The sequence below is a fragment of the Leuresthes tenuis genome, unplaced genomic scaffold, assembly GCF_036924035.1.
Source record: "Leuresthes tenuis unplaced genomic scaffold, fLeuTen1.0.hap1 SCAF_23, whole genome shotgun sequence".
NCBI classification, from domain to species: Eukaryota; Metazoa; Chordata; class Actinopteri; order Atheriniformes; family Atherinopsidae; genus Leuresthes; species Leuresthes tenuis.
Genome location: NW_027325377.1, coordinates 13,581,584 through 13,599,157, shown reverse-complemented (window position 1 = coordinate 13,599,157; position 17,574 = coordinate 13,581,584). Strand labels below are relative to the sequence as shown.

Genomic DNA, 17,574 nt, shown 5'->3' with positions numbered 1-17,574 from the left:
CACTGCTCTGTGATGTTGAGGCTAATAAATACACACGATGCAGAGAAAGGAAAGTTAAAGTGTAAAAATGGAACGCTGTGACCCTAACTGACAGCTTACCTTCACATCACTAATCAAATCTCTAAGTAGCTATAATTGTTGTTCCTTCTGTCACACCCTAATAAAGTGCGGGCCCCGGTGTGGTCATAGAGTCAGGAGAAACAAGAACTCTTAGTTCAAACAAAAGTTTATTAGCTAACAGAAAATCTCACACAGAGAAAAACCTGGCCTGGTGAGCAGGGAAGTCGGCCAGCAGAACCGGAACAAAAAAACCAAGGTACTCCAAGAACTGAAAATAATCCATAGAAACCCTAAAGGTCAGGATCCAGGTTGTGAACAAACAGGCATAACAAATACATTAACACACAAGCAAAGAAAGGCAGAGAAGACCAGGTATTTAAACTAACGGGGCAATCAAGGGAAGATGGAACACAGGTGAGTTAAAAACCAGGTGTCACAGCCTGCTCTCAAATCGGAAAGATATGCTTTCAATTAAAGATAGTGATATACCCCATAGCAGCATAAACCTCAAAGGACTTTACTCTAAATGCTTTAAGAGTTCAATACAGCTTGAATTGGTATTTTTCTTATTCGTATTTCTCAATAAGTGTAGAATAGAATCTGTACAATAGAATCTGATGTTGTGATATCACAGCTGTAAACAGAACATGTGTTCACAACAAGAGCATAGGACAACAAAGTAGTAGTCAGGAGTGGTTGCTCCAGAAAAGTCCATGTAGAACATACAAGCTGTCATAGCATACAAAATTACCCCATCTTCCTGAGACTGGATGGTGCTCTGGAGAATCAAAGTAGAAAGACGAAGACGGCTGATTTATTTACTTTATTTTCACGATTTGTCTTGTAAGACTGCCGGCGTTCCCGGTAGAGTAGATCCTGGTAAAGACAAAATAATGAAAGAGTTAGCTGTTAAAGCACAACAGATTACATTCCATCCAATTCAGTTTTATTCATATTCTGCCAAATCACAACAATGTCATCACAAAGAGCTTCAAAGATACAGCCAATCAGAATCCAATTAATACAATCATAATCCAATCAAGTTATATTGATTAAATTCCAAATTGGTCCAAATAATACAGAGCCAACTAAGGAAAAAGAAGATTGGCTAGATAATGAAACCAACATATTGCACTGAAATTTTTCTTCTCTCCAATCCCTCAGCCTGAGAATCCACAAAGCGACTGTGGGAAGAAAAAAAAAATTCAGTTTAACACGAAGAAACTTCTGGCAGAATCAGACTCAGGGCTTATACAGATTATATCTGTTGAAATCACTTCTGTTTTGAGCCCCATTAACAAAGAGCTGATATCAATTGCTTACGTTGGATTTTATTAGAGATTTGTTTATATCTGGGGTGCAGCACAAAAATGAAAGTAATCACTGTGTTGATATATTTTGCAAATGGAAAAATTATAAGTATCCTTGATCTGAGTTGCTCTGAGACTGGTCCTGAATCCCTCTGAAATCAAGACTCCTTGTTTGAAGTATTTAAGCACAGTTAGGACCTCTCCAAGAGGATTTCTAGAATTTTTATGAATATGGCCCCTGATTTTTAATTTTTTTTATTGGAGGGGGACTTAAACCAAGAATACTAAGGTGAAGGAGAGGTGACTTACTGTAGGTAAGTTTGAATGTGCCATGGTTTGGTTACTTGAGAAAGTGCTAATCTGCTGGAATATTGATGAACCATCTGTAAGGTTTGAAAAGAGTTGAAGGAAACAACAGTTTTTTAAGCTAAAGTTGATGGTAGAAGTCAGAAAAGGTTTCTAAAACAAACATCATTATCATCATTATCGGTTTGCTTATTGATTTTCATCCAGTTACATATAGTACAAATGGCTTTGGTTGCAGTAACACTTTAATTTCAAGTATGCACCAATATTTTATTTATTATCACCTTTGTCTTTTTACTTTTCCCCGCCTCGATGAAAGGGTTAGCTACAGGTATGCGGGAGCCTGCCTCACTCTTGCAGTCCTCGTCAACTTGATGTTAATATCAGATGGAATTTATTCATACAGTATGTTGCTAATGTTGTGACTTTTGTGGAGTCCAAATTACCTAATGTGCTATACTCAGTAGTTAAAGATGAGAAGTCACGAAGTGTCAAAGATGAGACAGATTCAGCTGGTTCGCGGTCCAATGATGGTTTTATTGCAGAGTTACAATTCGACCATACATGAGAAGTAGCCCGGGCTAAGTCTGAAAACTCTTCTGAAAGTCCCTGCTTTTATACAAGTTGGGCCTGTGGACGCTCCTCCCCGGGCCCCTCCTTTCGTATGGCGTGTTTTCCCCAATCTTCCACCGTTATGTTTTAATCAATTAGCTTACCCGTGGCAGGGCCCTTAGTCATGTCTTTTTTAAAACCTTTATTCATGCAATAGTCCTTCCCCCTACTCCTGACTTCCCCTCTACATCCATTTTTTCCTGTTTTACAATGTTTGCATTGATGCGTGACTCGACACTGACCTTAGGTACTTTCCATGACCCTAACGCCTGACTCGTCCTTAGACAGAGCTAAACGTTGGTACTTTTCCATATATTATCCTTCGTCAGCATGCCTTAATTGTCGACAGCATGCCTTAATTTTCGACAGCACGCCTTCGTCAGCATGCCTTAACTGTCGACAGCATGCCTTAATTTTCGACAGCATGCCTCAATTTTTTGACAGCATGCCATTTTATTCTATAACTTTTGGGGCCCGGTAAACTTACTCCACACTAACATTAATACAATCAACAGGACCTGGAAGTTTTACCTGCTCCGCCGCCCTCACCACCCACTGCAGGTTCTTCCTGCCCTTCAGCTGAACCACACTGTGCAGCAGTATTTTTGAAGAATTTAAATGGTGGAGCTGTAGAAACTTAAAGTTCTCCACTCTCTCTACCCCCTCTCCATCAATGTAGAGGGTGGGGTGCTCTGTTCGATTGGTTCTCCTAAAGTCCCTTACCATTTCCTTTGTTTTGGATTGACGTTGGAGAGACTATGTCTCTCGGCTGGCCTGGGAATGCCTCGGGGTCCCCCCGGAAGAGCTGGAGGAAGTGGCCGGGGACAGAGACGTCTGGGTTTCTCTGTTCAAGCTGCTGCCCCCGCGACCCGACCCCCGGATAAGCGGCAGATGATGGATGGATGGATGGATGTATTCAGTTCCAGGTTATTGCTGTCACACCATTGCCTCAGACGATGAACCTCCTCCTCCCTGTAGGCTGATTCTCCAAGTTTGCCCAAGTTCAAGTCTATAAGTCAACAACGATGGACTCGATATTGTTTTGAAAAAGACTTACCATCCTTTCCAGACTGATAGACAGCAACAATTGCCTCTCTAAGATCATTCCTGATAGATATTCACCATTTTAGTCATGCCCTGATTAGTAAAACCTTAGAATTGAAAGGGGATGTATTTGCTTCTCATCGTGACCGTAGACACAGCCAAGCATTCTGTCATGCACCCGAGATAAAATCTACTATGGCGGTAAACATACCTGAAAATGGCCTCCAAACAGTTAGTGATTGTGCATGATTTAACAAGACAAGTAAGGCCTATAGTCATATTAAGGGGTTATGCCTCCTTGCAGGAAACTATCCATTGGTAGTACAATGTCAGCACTATCTGTATCATGGGTGAAGAGTTTTTTTGCATTTTAAACCACATGGCCACTTACATTAAATTACGATTTAATATCTGAACCTGTGGAGGAAATAATGGCAACTCTAAGGGTTTCTTTTTTCTCAATTATCTAGTTTTGCCAAAGACAAACTAGAGTTTTTAAACCAGAAAAACACTTTAGATATTCAGAAGGAAAGAGAAATGACTATGATATACTTTCTTGGATTATGATCATGTATTTGACTGTAAATTCAGCATTTGGTCATCACCATCATGGGTCTTTGCAGCCAGAGGTGACATGGAATTGCATTGGGAATTCAGCTGTCACTCAAAGCAGTCTCGTCCCATGAGAATGCATGACCTTAAATTTTATCATAATTAAAATAGGTGAGGGATTGAGAAACAGTTGGTGGTGGAAAATTTGGCCATAGATGCTGTAAATGTTTATTTTTACTGTGATGTACGTGATTTTAACATTGGGGGTTTAATCTATTCAAGCTCCAGGTCAAAGAGGCTAATCAAGGAAAAGCCATTATTTGCACTTACACGTTGGATTCACGCTTTTCTCTCAAAGTGTGTTACTTGGCTCACTGAGAGGAATCTTAACCCATCGTTGTTCCCTCGGTGTTCTGTCTGATCAGCGCACCAGTGTTACTTTTCAGTGAATATTATACCAGTATTCTTTTCACAAGAAGACACTAAGCATCCCTTATTTTTAACAAATCAAAACGATTTATTCTTTACTTCACAAACAATACAACCAACATATAGGTCTTAGTTTCTGACTTCCATTTTACGTACATATGAAGACCACACATATGTAGCACTACACTAGTCTGCACTTGTCATAAAAAAGCAGTTCCTTAGACAACTGAATGAATCAAGTCAGGTGTGCAGATTGTTTTCAGAATACTCAAAGATAGTTGGCTACAATTTTCTATTTTACAAAATTCTATGTTCCGAATCATTTAAGATGCAATCATAATGCATTCATCAATTTGTCCACCCTGATTATTTTACTGCTCCCAAGAAAAGGAGGAAAGGTTAAACCCCGAGTCTCCAAACTGGTCTAAATCAAATATTGATCCTTTTTCATTGTGTCACAGGATTATGAGGAGAGATTGCAGTGAAGACAGCAAACAAATTAGTGGAAGCACTGCAGGATAATGCCTCCTTTGCTCACGATCCACAGACGGCCCAGGTCATAGCTCACGTGGCTGGCAGAGACGCACATTCGGATGTAAGACCAACGTGTGCCCTGTGGAGTGCGAGAGGAGATGCCGGTTCTGCGGAGAGGAGATGCGGATACTTCCGTCAGTCAAATTAGAATTTTTAATGACAAAACTATAAAATCAGAACCATTTCTCTGCCATTATCTATTAATTGAAGATCTGAGTAGAACGCATAATGCAGTTTGAAACATGGATAATGTCAAATAAGTAACTTGCTATTACAATCATTGCAATAATCTGTTTGCTTTTCCTAAAATATACACAAAACAAACAGAAGAATTTATGGAGAGGTTGGATTTTGACTATTTGGGATTTAGCTGGAAATGCAGTACACGTAATTAATTTCCAAAGTCAACAACCTTGAGAGTAAAGAATCTTCTGATTACATATTATTGTGAGAACATGTGCAAGGGACTGATTCAGAAAGTTGATGCACAAAGCGTCAGATGGTCAGCAGAGAAAAAAATGTATCATAATTTTTTCCTCCAATTTGAAAACAAAAACAAAAAACTGATTTGAGAGATAGTTTACCTTTGGAAGACTTGGCCACGTGAATTTACCACAAAGACGCTTCCATCATACCCGACTTCAACCATTTTTGCACTCCCTGACACTCTTACCCAGTTTCTGATCTTGCATGTGGTTGGTGATATTGTCTGTTAAATATAACAAATACGGTGAGAAGTCACAATCAATGAGACAAATAACACTGAGAATAACACAGTTTAGAGTTAAAATATATTACTGTGTTTAAAAGAGTTTACTGTGTAGTAGATCTGTCCAGCACTGCTCACTCCCCAGCATCTGTTTGTCGGGCTGCAGGTAACATAATTTAAACGCCCTGGCAGCAAATTCCACCTCAGAGTGCCCACTTGCTTAAAGGCTGAGGCAGCGCTACTTTTCAGGCAGTGGATGGTGTCAGATTTGGTGACTCCCACTATCTGACCTACACCTCCAGCATCCACCTGGCTTAAAGATTGACCTGCAGACACACAGGTAGAACGGATACAATCACCAAATGGTTGAAAATGTGTAGTGTTTAAAAGTAAAATATATTATCTTGATGTCAACAACAATAGTCACCATTTGAACGAACAAATTCGCCTGCTATGTATTTGTAGACCCTGTTTGCTGTGTCTACTCCCCAGATCCCTGCATCTCCCACTGAGACGTGCTTAAGGGAAACTGAGCCCAGTCTGTACCAATGGGATCCACTCAGGAAATAGGCTCTTGAGTGTCTGTCTCTAAGTACAACTTTCCCCTGTCCAGCATCAATCTGTGCTGCTGGGAACTGCTGAGGGGCCTCTTTGCAGGTCCAGCCTGTAGAAAGAAAACCATCAGTGAGTTTTAAGATTTCAAGAACAAAAAAATATAAACAGCAATGAATAAAAGTGTAAAAATTTAAAAAAGAAAATGTAGACATGGGAATATTTTTTATCAATAGTTATATTATGTAATGATTCAAAACATTTTGATTCTTTTTTTTTTGCTTTAGTTATTTTTCATATTTCTCCAGTGTTTTAGCTATTTCTCAGTAGCTTTTGCTTTTTCTGATTTATCTTTGACATTATTTATTGGCCTTACTTTCGTAATTTTTCACTCACTTTTGCTATACTTTGTTAAAAGTTTCAGATTTTTCTTTCTCTGAATTGCTGTTTTCCTTCTTTATGTGCTACTCTGAAAAATTTGTAAAATTGAGTAGCTGGCAGGTCCTCGTTCATGAACCTGTCACCTCAACCCCAGAAAGCAGCGAAGCTATCCACAAGACTGTTCCTACTAATGGTTCTTTTAGTATAGGAGTGCCACAAAAAATAATATGTCTGCAGAGGTATAAAAACACGAGGAGCCTATCAGAAATAGAAATAGAAAAGTAATAGAAAAAGCTACTGAGTAATAACTGAATTAAAAGTAAAAGCAAAATAAAAAAAGCCATTGAGAAATTGCTCAAGCCGTACTGGAATTTTTAGATCAGTAGCTAATAAAAAGTTAAAACAAAACCAAAAAAGCAGTACGGCAGTGCAGAAAAATTAGGAAAAATAAGATAATATAAATAAATCAACTATGTTAAATAATAACAAAAATATTTCCACATATATATTTTTTTAAATAACCTTTCTTACTCAGTTAAACTACCGATATCTCATAAAAATTTGAAAAAAATATAAAATAAGTAAATAAATACCCACCATGGCCGAGGGACAGACAACTCAGAAAGAGCAAGAAGACTGCAACAGCTTTCATTTTTCTGCCTTGATTCTGTCATCGACCATCAGATGTGTGACTGCATCCTTGATGCTGGGAGACTTTTATAGCATGGAGCTGTGACACTCAACTGGTTTTGCAGACATGCCAGAGAAATGATATGAGGAAGAAGTTTTTTTGGCATTTACAAAACAGAAACAAAAGTCTTGTCCTTGTACATAGCCGAGGTTCATAAGGGCAAGTAGAGAAGGTTTCATAAAAGAGCACAGTGAGCAGCTGCTACCCACTGACAAGGCAGTGAATGCTAATTGTCCCGCAGATAATCAATGCTTAACTAAAAGTGAAGTTAAAATTTTAAAATCATAGACTTCTGACCATGGCGTGCACAGACTTTTTGAAGGGCAGGGACAGAAAGAAAAAAAATGTCACAGATGGTGTGTTCCTCACCACACATTTTGGCTCCCAAGAGGGCACTTTAGCATGCATTTTTCAACAACTGGTTACATTTAACAAAAGTAAGCACATGGCAAGTTCATAGTCACTGCCATTATCTTTGACCAGTATCATAACATTAGAAACTACAGAAAAGAAGAAACGACAGATAAAATTCTCAATAATTTTCTGACATAGAACAGCTACATTGTTGATGAAACACCCCATACTAAAAGTCTACCTGTATGTTTATGCAGACACTCTTATCTAAAGCGACTTACACTCATATCCCCGATAGGGCAATGGGTTTGTGCTTAAGAACCCCTACTGGAGGTAGTATCTTTCATGCAGATCCTAGATCCTAGATTACCCACATGAAAGACGGCATTCTTACCACTACACCATCCAGTCCCTAAAGAATGTAAGAACATACCCACACACTGCTTTTATGCTCTGTTTTGTATTTCACAGTACAGATGAAAATGAGCACACAAGGACCTTATATACCTCATATCCCATCAGCTACTTTCTCAAATTTGACCATATATGGATGATGCAAATAACCTTATGCTTGGGCTCATATAATAGTAGTGTTATGAATAGTTGTTGTTATCTTATATTTATGATAAATTGGATCTATAGCATGTGATAGGAAATAGATACTAAACGTGTGAGAAGCTATCAGGTTCGATCTGACTCTAGCTCACCATCTTATCATTTGCATTGTCAGTTTTCTCTGACCTCACACTGTTCACAGCAGGAGTTTAGTGAACTTAATCTGTGCACCAGTATGTGCACATTAACCTAAGAAGAGTGTTTTTACACAAACCTTTAGACCCCAGTAAAGAAACACAAAAGGGCACCTTCATTCTACTTATTTTTTCCTTTTTTTTTTTGTAATCTAGCTCCACCACAGCAACAGACTGTAGAGCTCCTCAGCTGGTTAAACCGAAAGTAAAGCATGTTCTCTGATATGCATGCCTTATTATCAGCCTTGCTTCCTGCTTACTGTGTTTAAATGACATGTTTCACCTTTAAAGTTCTTAAATGTTCTCGAACAATATTTTGTAAAGTGTTCAAGAGTCTTGAAAATCTTCCAGATATTTGCGTTTTTATTGTAACCAATATAGTGATTTATGTGCTGAAGTACCATTTGGAGAGATAATTGGTTTCTCTATAAATTTTTGTTTGGTGGACATGTATTCCTAAATTTTATGATGGTTGTATTTCCAATACTGCAATAGCAGTGACTTGAAGTAAATTTGAGGTTGTTTTAATGCATTATATGTGTTTTTGGTGTCATTTTTATCTGTAAATTCAAGAAAAGTTGACCTCATTCTAAACAAATAAAGTGTGACTGAATCTGAGTACAATAGCAAGCAAGATTGAAAGCAAAATAACTCTGCAATGAATTCAACTACCTAACAAAACTGATATTTTTCTTCGAAAGAAAGTGTGGCAAGAATCTGTTCTTAGTCCTGTCTACCAGTGCAGCTGGTTGAAAGATACAGTGCACTCAAAGTGCAGTTTTTATTTTGATATTAAAATGTAGATCGACATGGCTGTTAATCAGGAAACTCAGCTAATACAAGAAGGTGGAACTTTGCATCTTTCGTATTTCGTATTGCATTTTGTAATTCACCAAGTCTTAGCTGAGATACGGAGGTATGATCAAGGAAACGAAATAAATTTTGATCTATGATAATGGACTGGTCTGTCAGGCTGTTCAGGGAAGTTGGAAGAAAAGAAAACATTTTTACCATGAAACAAAAACAAATACCATCATGCTCTTCAAAATGGAGGGATGCACAGACAGTGAAAAATTACTCTCTTTCACATGAACCAGTATCAAAGATCATTTTGCTGAGGACTGATAGCTGATAATTCCTGTCACTTTATTTCCCAAGAAAACAATAGAATCTTAATATCATATAAAATAGAATCTTAAAAAAAATAACTGAACAGTTTGTTTGAAGTGTTTCAGCCCTTCACAAAGATTTATTTGAATGAACACAAATTAATTCATACAAATGTGTCATTAATCCTATAATATAACCTTTCACAAAAATGTTTTAGCCTTTAAAACCCTTGGCAATTAAATTACCATAGAAAATATTGCCAGTTTTATGGTAAAGTTAATGCAGTACATCCAGGACACACACTGCCATAGGTTAAAGTTGTTCTACATGCTAATAGTCCAATTGCATTAAGATGTTAGGACAATATATCTTTGCATTCCCAATAGAAAGGTTATTCTGGAGTTTTTGCACCTAGAAATATTCCCCTCTTCAATGTCAATTGCTAAATTTCAATGGGAATCTTGAAGCATATGTGCTGGGATTTTAAAGGGGACCACAGTGAGCCGTTGCACAATCAGGCTTCTGTGAGCAAGAGCTGTCTTTGAGCCAGTGTATGCTTGTATCAGTTGCAGTAAATCTCCAACCTAAAAAAAGTCTTTGCAATCCATCAGTGTGGCCACAAGTACGGAGTTTTGCTGTAAAAACCCGCCCATTAATGTTGTAAGGAATGTCACTGAACCTGCTTTAAGATACTCCCGGAGGGTGTGACTGTGGACAACTTACCGAAAACTGCTGAGTGTGTTTTTTTTTTTGTGTGGAAACAGTTTAAGTTCAATTTCAGTGTAAAGAAAGGAGAGGCTATTTAAACTCTGGATAAGTTCCCTGCCAGTTAGAGAGCTACAAAGAGATGAACAAGCCTACAGACACACACATGTCTACCCTTTATTTAGGATCATCAATTGCCCATACAGGCACATTTTAAGGTTGTGGGAGGACAGTGAAGCAGTGAGAGCCCATGCAGGTAATATCATAAATACATTTAATCATCTTGCCATTTCCTGCTGTTACATTTAGTTGTATACAAACTCTGTTGAAAAATACCACATGACAAACTGTTCTAATGATTATCTCTGAAGATAATCTTGGGTGTATCAAGGTGTTGTTTTTGTTGCCTTGGAACACCATATCAGATTATCAGCAGGTAAACACAGGTGAGCTCTCGGTGGACAACATGAACAGAAACTCAGCCAACAACTCAACATCTGGGGTTCAGAAATGCTCATTCTGTGTAACAAGTTCAGGATTACACCATCTGTTACACTATCAAGCACTGCAATAACTCCTTCTTTACTGTCACTTTTCTGCTGTTGTCTTCCTGTATAATCTGAAAGCTAAGAAGAGAGATGTTAGAGTTGTTTCTGAAGCCATATTTTGGGTAAACTTTTATAATATTGCCTCCCTGATATTCCTGCTGTGTTTTCATCAGGGCTCCAATCTCATCCATTTTATGTGCCAGTGGTCTCACATTACCATGACAGCCAAATGCAGAAATCGGTTAAATTTACTCCCCCTTTCACTCCATTTTCTTCTTGCTCCGCATCCTTGATAGCTGCTCTTCACCTCATCTGTATTTAGGGTCTTACTACAGGCATTACTTGGACTTTGGAAAACTCAATCAGCTTCTCCAATATGCAAACAACTTTTGCTTTTTCCTGGTAATCCATCAACATCATTTTTTTTTTCTTTTCAAAGTGCCAGTAACCAACAGAAATTGTTCTAGCAGCACAACACCAAAATAAGAACAAAACTCATTAATAAGTCAAGAGAAGATAAGTCAACACAAGTCTTCTTTTCTGTTTCTCATTTTCTTTCTCTTATTTTACGAGAACTTTGAGTCTATTACAGATGAAATAACAGAATTTTAATTTGAAAACAGAGAAATGAGGCAGCCTATTTTAAAAGTCATGGTACGATGCACTGCACCATGCCATTCATTCATTCATAGATTCATTAGTTTTCCATGTCTACTTCACCCTATTCAGAGGTATGGTGAGGTGGAGGGGTGTTTTTCTTGAATTCTCATGTTGCCATCACAGTCTCCTCCATTAGAGTACCGATTGTGTGTCAAAGTGTGTCCAAGGATGCTCAAGGCCTGTTTTGCTGAACTGGGGGAGCCGCTTCAGCATGTGTTCAACCCCTCCCTGTTCTGAAGACAAAACACCCCAGGGTGACTTCAGACCTGTGGCACTAACATCACGCATCATGAAGACCTTTAGAACGGCTGCTGCTCCATCTCCTCAGACCCTAGGTCTACCACGCACAGGATCCACTGCAGTTTGGATACCAGGAGAAGGTGGACGTGGGGGATGCCATCCTCTATCTGCTACACAGGGCTTACTCTCATCAGGACAAGGAAAGCGGTGCTGTGAGAATCATGTTCTTTGATTTCTTCAGCACCTTCAACACCATCCAGCCCCTCCTGCTGAAAGACAAGCTGACAGAGATGAGGGTGGACCCACACCTGGTGAGATGGATTACAGACTACCTCACAGAGATACCACAGTACGTCAGACTGAAGGACTGCAAGTCGGACACTGTGGTTAGCAGCACCGGAGCACCACAGGGGACTGTGCTTTCTCCCGTCCTCGTCACCTTGTACACATCTGACTTCCAGTACACCTCTGGGCTCTGCCACATGCAGAAATATTCAGATGACATTGTGATAGTTGGCTGTATCAAGGATGGACAAGAGGGGGAGTACAGGAGCTTGGTTGAGGACTTTCACCTACAGCTGAACACCTCCAAGACTAAGGAGATGGTGGTGGACTTCAAAAGGAAGAAACCACAGCTCCAACCTGTGTCCATCGAAGGGGTCGATGTGGAGGTGGTCAGGACATACAAATATCTGAGGCTGCAGCTGAATGACAGGTTGGACTGGACAGCAAACATAGATTCTGTACACAGGAAAGGACAGAGCCGTCTATACTTCCTGAGAAGGCTGGGGTCCTTCAACATCTGCAAAAAACTGCTGCAGATGTTTTACCAGTCTGTGGTGTTTTTTTACGCTGTGGTTTGCTGGGGAGATGGCAGCAAGAGGAGGGACTCTGCCCGACTGGACAGACTGGAAAGGAGAGCTGGCTCAGTGGTGGGCACAGAGCTGGACTCTCTGGTGACAGTGGCAGAGAGAAGGACTCTGGACAAACTGCTGTCCATACAGGACAACGCCCACCAACCTCTGCACAACACCTTCATCAGGCAGAGGCGTGTGTTCAGTGTCTCAATCCTGCTCCACCAACAAACTCAAGAACTCTTTTGTCCCTCAGGCTGTACAACAGCTCTCAGTGATGGTACTTCTGCTACTTGTACGGTCACTTTATATTCTTAAATAGTTTATAGTTGTACAAAACATTTTATTTCTACAGTTACGTCCCAGTTTTTTAAACAGTTCATGTATAGACGATTAGCATGTTTTTTGTTTTTTTTTACACAATGTTAGTGTAGTTCGTTTTTGCTACTGGATGCTTGAATTTACTTCAGGATCAATGAAATATCTATCTCTCTGTATGTTTATGCATTCTGCAGACACTTTTATCCAAAGTGACTTACACTCATATCCCAGATAGGGCAATGGGGTTTTGCTTAAGTACCCCTACTGGAGGTAGCATCTTTCATGCAGGAGTGTTAGGATTTGAACCAAGGTCACCCACATGAAAGTGTCAGGTCTCACAAACGCTCTTAGGTTTTTTTGTACCTTGTCTTGTCACTTCCTGTTTTATTTTGAAGTATTAACAACTCCTCTAGTTTCAGATAACTTGCTCTTCCTCCCGTGTCATACGTCTCATTGTCTTCCCTGATTCCCAAGTGTTTCCACCTGTTCCCCTTGGTCCCTCATGTCTATTTAGTCTGCGTCTTCCCTTGTCTCGTTGACAGTGTGTGGAATTTGTCTCTCGAGCGGGTTTCCTCTAGCCTCCACAGTGACCACAGTATAAGTATCAAAGATCTTGTTTATTGATGATTTCCTCTTTGAGAGTGATTTTCTGTTGTGAGTTTTTTGCCATAGTCATAGATTTAACTCAAGTGAAGTTTTGTTTACCTTTTGTCGTTATCAGTAGTATCTCCAGTAGAGGAGTGTTTCTTGATTTATAACTTTAATGTTCATAGGAACTCCCTTAGAAGGAGTCTCTTTCTGTTTTTGATTTAATAAATTTCTATAGAGCCTCCGACGGTTCGGAGAGTGATAAGTTAATTTGTAAAATTTTATATAACTTTTGTTTTGTCCTCCTAGTGTGGAGAGAACTTTCTTTTGATTAGTTTTATAGCCTCACTCTCCTCTCCATAGGTTTCGAGGAGAGTGTGTTAGGGATTTATAGCTTATTGTTTTGCTCATCAAAGAGACTACCATTGTATAAATAAAACCATATTATTGATACGACCCTGCATCTGCCTCCAGTGCTTTCACGGATCGTGACAGAACGGGGATATTCTTACCACTACACAATCCAGTCCCAAAAGAATGTAAGAACATACGCACACACTGCTTTTATGCTCTGTTTCATATTTCACAGTACAGATGAAAATGAGCACACAAGGAACATATATACCTCATATCCCATCAGCTACGTTCCCACATTTAACCAAAGATGGAGGATCATTTGCATTGTCAGTTTTCTCTGACCTCACACTGTTCACAGCAGGGGCAAAGAAACCCCTATAAAGAAATACAACACTTCATTCTACTTATTTTTTTCCTTTTTTTTGTAATCTAGCTCCACCACAGCAACAGACTATAGAGCTCCTCAGCTGGTTAAACCAAAAGTAAAGCATGTTCTCTGATATGCATGCCTTATTATCAGCCCGTCTGCTTACACAGAATTTAATGGACATCTCACCTCAAGAAAAGGTGGGCTGTGTTTAAATGACATGTTTCACATTTAGAGTTCTTAAATGTTCTCTAAAGTGTTCAAGAGTACCATTTGAGAAAGATAATTGGTTTCTCTATAATTCTTTGTTTGGTGGACATGTATTCCTAAATTTTATGATGGTTGTATTTCCAATACTGCAATAGCAGTGACTTGAAGTTCTTTTAATGCATTTTATGTGTTATTTTGGTGTCATTTTTATCTGTAAATTCAAGAAAAGTTGACCTCATTCTAAACAAATAAAGTGTGACTGAATCTGAGTACAATAGCAAGCAAGATTGAAAGCAAGAAAACTCTGCAATGAATTCAACTGACTTTTCTCCTGGAACACAGTTAAAGAAGAATGACACTTTCATGTTCATAAGATACGTTTTGTACCACACTCTAACTACATGGCTATTAATCAGGAAACTCAGCTAATACAAGAAGGTGGAACTTTCATCTTAAGTCTGACTGTATTCCGCATTGCATCTTGTAATTCATCAAGTCTTAGCTGAGATGCGGAGGTATGATCAAGGAAACGAAAGAAATTCTGATCTATGATAATGGACTGGTCTTTCAGGCAGTTCAGGGAAGTTAGAAGAAAAGAAGACATTTTACCATGAAACAAAAACAAATACCATCATGCTCTTCTAAAAGGAGGGATGCACCGACAGTGCAAAATTACTCTCTTTCACATGAACCAGTATCAAAGATAATTTTGCTGATGACTGATAGCTGATAATTCCTGTTCCCATCAGTGCCAAGAAAAAAATAGAATCTACATAATAAAAAAAAAAGAACTGAACAGTTTGTTTGAAGTGTTTCAGACCTTCAGTTTCTTTGAAGGAACACAAATTAATTCATACAAATGTGTCATTAAACCTATAGTAAAACCTTTCACAGAAATGTTTTAGCCTTTAAAACCCTTGGCAATTAAAGTTGTTCTATATGCTAATAGGCCAATTGCATTAAGATGTTAGGACAATATATCTTTGCATTCCCAATAGAAAGGTTATTCTGGAGTTTTTGCACCTACAAGTATTCCCCTCTTCATTGCTAAATTTCAATGGGAAACTTGAAGCACATATGCTGGAATTTCAAAAGGGACCACAGTGAGCCATTGCACAATCGGGCTTCTGTGAGCAAGAGCTGTCTTTGAGCCAGTGTATGCTTGTATCAGTTGCAGTAAATCTCCAAACTAAAAAAGTCTTTACAATCCATCAGTGTGGCCACAACTACGGAGTTTTGCTGTAAAAACCCGCCCATTAATGTAGTAAGGAATGTCACTGAACCTGCTTTAAGATAGTCACGGAGGGTGTGACTGTGGAGAACTTACCGAAAACTGCTGAGTGTGTTTTTTTTAGTCCTTGTAAAAGGTGTGCACAGACAGCATCAATGTCTAGTGAGGATATGAGAGAGAGATGTGATGATAGGTACCAGTGTTTATTCACTCTAAGCCGCTCCAGATCTTCTCTGGAAATTGTAGAACTACAGTACCTGTGTGGAAACAATTTAAGTGTCATTTCAAGGTATAAAACAAAAAGGAGAGGCTTTGTAAACTCTGGATAGGTTTCCTGCGAGTTAGAGAACGACAAAGAGATGAATTAACATTTAGTTGTATACAAACTTTGGTGAAAAACAGCACATTACAAATTGTCCTAATGATTGATTATCTCTGAAGATAATCATGAGATAGTCTTCATAAGGGTCTCATTTGCAAGAGAGACCTGTTTTTAAAAAATAACACTTCACGTAATCTACACATCTGGATTCAACAGTTACCTCAAACAGAGGCTTCTTCAGGTCCACTGCAATGAGGACAGGTAAGGATGTCATCGTCTTACACAGTGACTCTATAATGACTATTTATTCTCATATTCTATTTATCTAGCTATTAGAGTGGTTTTTTTTGTTGGTAATTTATTCACAGTCATAGTTTAGCTTGCGCGACCCGTTTTATAGCCTGCTTTGTTTTCCTATAGCTTTCATAGTTCCTCCATCAGTGGAGTGTTTTTTCGTTCAATAGATTAAAGTTTTATTCCATTAGAAGGAGTGTTTTTGTTTCATGCTAAATTTTTCATAGTGCCTCTGATTATTAGGAGAGCGCTGATTTAAGTTGCAATTTGATATAGCCTTTGTTTTGTCCTCCTTCAGTGGAGAGAGTTTTTGTTTAATAAGTTTTATAGTCACACTCCCCTTCATCTGTGTCTTCATGGATCGTGACACTGTGAAGCCATGCTGTTGTAAAAGATGCAGTGTCTTACCAAAATAAGGCCTTCCCTGAAAAATACATAATTTAGATGGGAGCATATTTTACTCTAAAACCTGTATATACCTTTCAGCATTGATAGGCTCTAATGAACCCCCATACCATCAGAGATGCAGGCTTTTGAACTGTGCGCTGATAACAAGCCAGCTGGTCCCTTTCCCTTTTAGTCCAATGGAAACAGAGTCCATGATTTCCATTGAGATCTTTTTAGCAGATTGCTGAACCTCTGCCCAGCTCTACTCCTAAGAGACTCTGCCTCTCTATGGTGCTCTTTTTACACCCAATTGTGTTATTAACCTTTTGTCAATATTGTTAGTATTTTTCATGAAACTGTAAAATTTCTCTCTTTCAACATATGATGTGATGTCCATGTTCTATTGTGAGTAAAATAATGGTTGATGAGATTTACAAATCATTGCTTTCTGATTTTTATTTGATTTGATACGAACTTTTCTGAAATTGGGTTTATAGAAAAAAATTTATTTTAGAGAAATGTTCTCAAAACTGAACCTTCCCTTACTCTAGTCTTGAAATATGAGAATGAAGATCATGGAGACTTGAGTTCTAAATATGTGATTGTGTGAACATTTTACATGTTACAGTTACACATGCACACAGATTGGGTATAGGACTTTGCTGCCGCCTTTAGGGGACTTGATGATTGTCATTTCAGACTTTCTGACCTGCTCCTGCAACGACAGATCAAACATCCCCAAACATCCAACTAAACCAGCCAAGAAAATGATGGTGCATTAATTTAATTATCTTCATTTCAGGGCTGTCAAGGAGATAGTAGAGAAAAAGCCAGCAGGAAACACTGACAGCGAATTCAAAGCCTTTTTGTTAGATTGTTCCAAACGAGGAAGCCTTTTACTCTACATTAGGGGGTGAGGCAGAAAACAAACATTTTGTTCATTCAAATTTCTTTAAGAAGGTAAACCATTTAATTACCCTTCAACTCATTTGTGAAGTGGAACTTGTCACAGATATTTCTTATTATGAAAAACTGACATTCAAATTTTGGTTTCTCTCTCATATTCATCAGTGTATAATAGCATTATACAGTAACAT

General features: G+C 38.6%; 1 protein-coding gene across 1 annotated transcript; it reads right to left on the bottom strand.

Moving 5' to 3' along the window:
- Positions 1–4,727: 4,727 nt before the first annotated feature.
- On the bottom strand, positions 4,728–7,151 carry LOC140283261 (fish-egg lectin-like). Its single transcript, XM_072377995.1, has 5 exons — positions 7,087–7,151; positions 5,984–6,220; positions 5,665–5,882; positions 5,432–5,556; positions 4,728–4,954 (listed from the first exon to the last, which is right to left on the bottom strand). The coding sequence occupies exons 1-5, from the start codon at positions 7,139–7,141 to the stop codon at positions 4,813–4,815; spliced, it is 777 nt and encodes a 258-aa protein (XP_072234096.1). The 5' UTR covers positions 7,142–7,151; the 3' UTR covers positions 4,728–4,812.
- Positions 7,152–17,574: the final 10,423 nt, after the last annotated feature.